Here is a 3,406-nt window from a genome sequence, read left to right on the forward strand (position 1 = left end):
AGCTCTCCCCGTGCTCTCCCGCTTGTTCTCCCCTTGAAACCTCTCCCAACTCGGGTTGCTTCCCAGCTGGGAAGGTCGAGTGGGAGCTCAGTGGAGCTCTGAGGATGGGAGGGAGCTTCTGGGCTGGGCAAGGTGATGGGCAGTTGCATTCATTTGGTCTGAGTTCCTCGAGAGACAAGGCTGTGGGGATGAAGCTCTGTGTGTGTGTACGTGCACCCAAAGTGCTCTTGAACCCACTATCTGGTTAAACCCCCGTTTCTTACAACAGGAACGTCTCAAAGGCCCTTGAGTGATGGTGTGTTGGGGAAAACAACTGACTGGGTGCAGGAAAGGGACCTGCTAAATAGCCTGAGTGTGGAGAGGGAAAGCAAAGGGAGGGAGAAGTCATCCTTTAAACAACAAACTTCACCCCAGAGGACTTGTCCCTGCTATGGGCGAGGTGTTGCTTTAGTCAAGGTGTGCTTGGTCTGCTGCTTCCCACGTTGTTCCATTGGGATGGAGGAAATTCCTCTACTCTTTTTGAGGGACAACGTGAGAAAGCTCAGGCAGAAAAGAGTCCGAGGCCAAAGGACAGTGTCTGTGTCCTTGGAGGTTTCCATCTTTGCATCTGGAGCGTTCGGTGCTGATGAACACCAAGGGAGATCCCGACTAATTCCCGTTTCCTTTGCTCAGGGACATCATGTCCATTTACAAGGAACCGCCGCCGGGAATGTTTGTTGTGCCTGATCCCCACGACATGACCAAGGTAAGAGAAGATTTGGAGCTGCTGCAACTTGCTGCTTCTCTATAGGTGGCTGCTCGAAAGCTCTGCCCAAGTGGAGTGTTCCCTTAATGTGCTGAGAGAAGTCAGGGCGAGTCTCACAAGAGCACAACGAGGCTCCAGTTTTCCTGGTGACATCGAGATGGGCTGGGTTGGAAATGGGAGGAGACGCTCGAGGAAGGTGGTTCTGTGGAGAGATCCTATCACGGGGATCTGAGGAGCTTCCCCAGGTGAAGGCAGCTCTGCTTTAGTGGCCCTGTGAACCAGTGGGGCGCTGGTCCAGCTTGTTTCATCCTGTTGATGCTTTAGAGCAGCTCAAAAGAAGAGGGAGCTCCGTGGAAGGCTGTTGGCCGGGGAGAGCTTCTCAGGGAAGCTGGAAGTGAGAAACTAGCAACAAGCAGTGCTGGAGTATCTCTGATCTGCCTGTGGGACGTGGAGATGTTTGAGTGCTGGGAGCTGGCAGCGATGTGTGGCCCCTGGCCCGCTGTGGAGCTGCCTGCTGGCTTCTCCCAGCTACCAGGGCTGGGTGCAGGGCTGGCCCGTGCAGCCTCTCCCACCACATCTCCCTCCAGAGAGCTGCTCCCGAGGGACACAGGCTCGGCTACGGCCTCTCCTGCCCTGGTTCTTCCCAGCCTGGCTCTCAGGCTTTTCCAGGAGGCTGAATTGGCAGTTATGGCAGAGGGGATGCAGTGGGGGGGAGGGGGCAGAGGTTGCTCAAACCGTGTTCCTCATCCGCTGTGTTTCTCAGCTGGTGCTGCCCTTTCTCCAGCCACTGTCGCCTGCTCGTGGTGTGCGTGTGAGCTTTGCTTTTCCTCTGCCGCCCACTTCTCCCACCCGCTAGCAAAGCATTCCTCCAAATTCCCCCCATGGAAGCACCTGCCTGACTTGGGGCCCCTGGGTTTTGGAGGCAGCACAAAGGGAGTGTCTCTCTCTGCCTTCCCTCCCCGTGTGGAGCTGAACGTGCCAAAATGCCCTTCAATGGAAGTGTGGCTTTGTAGAACACCAGCTCTGGGGCTTCCAGCTGAAACCCTGGGGAGGTGGGAGGAGCATGGAAGGAGGCTGCTTGGATCACTTGGGGAACGAGCTTCCTTAAGAGTGTGAAGGGAGTAGAGTTCCTGCTATGCAAGTGGGATGTTCGAGGGTAATTAGCATGGAGAGAATCAGGTCTTAGTTTTGGATCCTGGCAGAGGAAACGGAGGGATTGGCTTTAAGAAGAGCAGATCAGCACGAGCCCATCGAATTAAGGAACGCTCTGGTTTTGGCAGGAATTCTGGTGGGGTGGTTTCCTTTTACCTTTATCCTACAATGAGCTACATTTCTTTTCCTGCATATCTGCAATCTGGAAAGCACCCGAACTGGGATTCAGCCTGGTTTGGACTGTCTGGAGGTGGCCTCTGGCCAACCTCACCATTGGAAACCTGCTCTGCACATGGAGCGCGGCGGAGGGGGGGGGACACGCGCAGGAGCAGGGAAGCAGAGGGAAGGAGGGAGGGGGAAGCATGGCCTGCACGTGGCACGTGCTTGGAGGAGCTGCTGCCTCTGTGCTGCTGCCTGGGTGGAGGTGTCTTGCCCTCGGGTGGCTTTGTGGAGGATTTGGATGGTGCTGCTCGTTTTGAAGTGGTGCGCAAGACGGGCTTTTGTTTTCCAGATTCATGCATTGATCACAGGCCCATTTGACACGCCTTATGAAGGGGGTTTCTTCTTGTTCCTGTTTCGCTGTCCTCCAGATTATCCCATCCACCCACCAAGGGTCAAACTGATGACAACGGGAAATAACACAGTGAGGTTTAACCCCAACTTCTACCGCAATGGGAAAGTCTGCCTGAGTATTCTAGGGTAAGAGGAGACTTTGGCTGTTTTGATGGGAAATCAGGAGGTGGCTGCGGGCTGTGCTCTGCCTCACGCATCCTTCTCAGCGCCTTGTGCCCTCATCCTGCCCCAGACGTGTGCTTGGAGGCACCTTTCTGCTTGTTGTGTGCAGAACCAGAGCCGTAAAGCAGCAGCAATTCTTCTACTGCAATAAGAGCTTGACTGGTCTTTAAAAGCACTTGAGGACGGAGCAGGGGAAGCACAAAGCTCAGTGGATGCTGCTGCTTTTCTCCTGCTTCCCCTTGCGAAGCCTCGGGCCAAGCGCTTTGTTTCTTCTGCTTTTGCGCTTTGCAGCCTGATCTTTAATGTTGTTTGAATGTAGGTTTTTGTGGGTTTAATTTCCTCTCTCTGTGTGGGTTAGAAAGAAAGAAAGAAAGAGAATTAAAAGCCGTGAAGAACTTCCTTGAGAGCCATTTGACTGCCCTGGGCTTCCACCTACACGTAGTATGTGGGGCTGAGCAGTGGGTGTAATGATTTACAAGCGCGGCTCCCATGCTGCCTGTTCAAACAGGCTCCACTGCTGCAAATGCTGGTTATTCACCTGCCTGAGTTTTAAACATGTGAAAGTCCTGGTGGATTGAATGGCTCTTAGAGCTGTGCCAGAGGAATCCTGGCCGTGGTGTGGGATTCCCAACCCCAGCCAGGAAAGAAAGGCTTTTCTTGAGCCTCTGGATTGGGGCAGCCGGGCTTGTTGCTCGGGCAGTTGTAGCCCCAGCGTGGAAGCTGAGTTGCTGAAGAGGGAACAAAGAGGCTCAGACTTAGCAGGCATGTGAAGAA

The 3,406-nt window shown here is 54.3% G+C and overlaps 1 protein-coding gene across 1 annotated transcript in view; it reads left to right on the forward strand.

The window, feature by feature from the left end:
• Positions 1-677: 677 nt before the first annotated feature.
• UBE2Z (ubiquitin-conjugating enzyme E2Z) overlaps positions 678-3,406 on the forward strand; it is a 7,080-nt gene continuing 4,351 nt past the window's right edge. The window contains exons 1-2 of the mRNA XM_010019284.1: positions 678-745; positions 2,409-2,596. Coding sequence (XP_010017586.1) covers positions 680-745; positions 2,409-2,596 — 254 coding nt within the window. The 5' untranslated portion in view covers positions 678-679. The remainder of the gene's footprint in view (positions 746-2,408; positions 2,597-3,406) is intronic.

The sequence above is a fragment of the Nestor notabilis genome, unplaced genomic scaffold (assembly GCF_000696875.1).
Source record: "Nestor notabilis isolate BGI_N333 unplaced genomic scaffold, ASM69687v1 scaffold32677, whole genome shotgun sequence".
NCBI lineage: Eukaryota > Metazoa > Chordata > Aves > Psittaciformes > Psittacidae > Nestor > Nestor notabilis.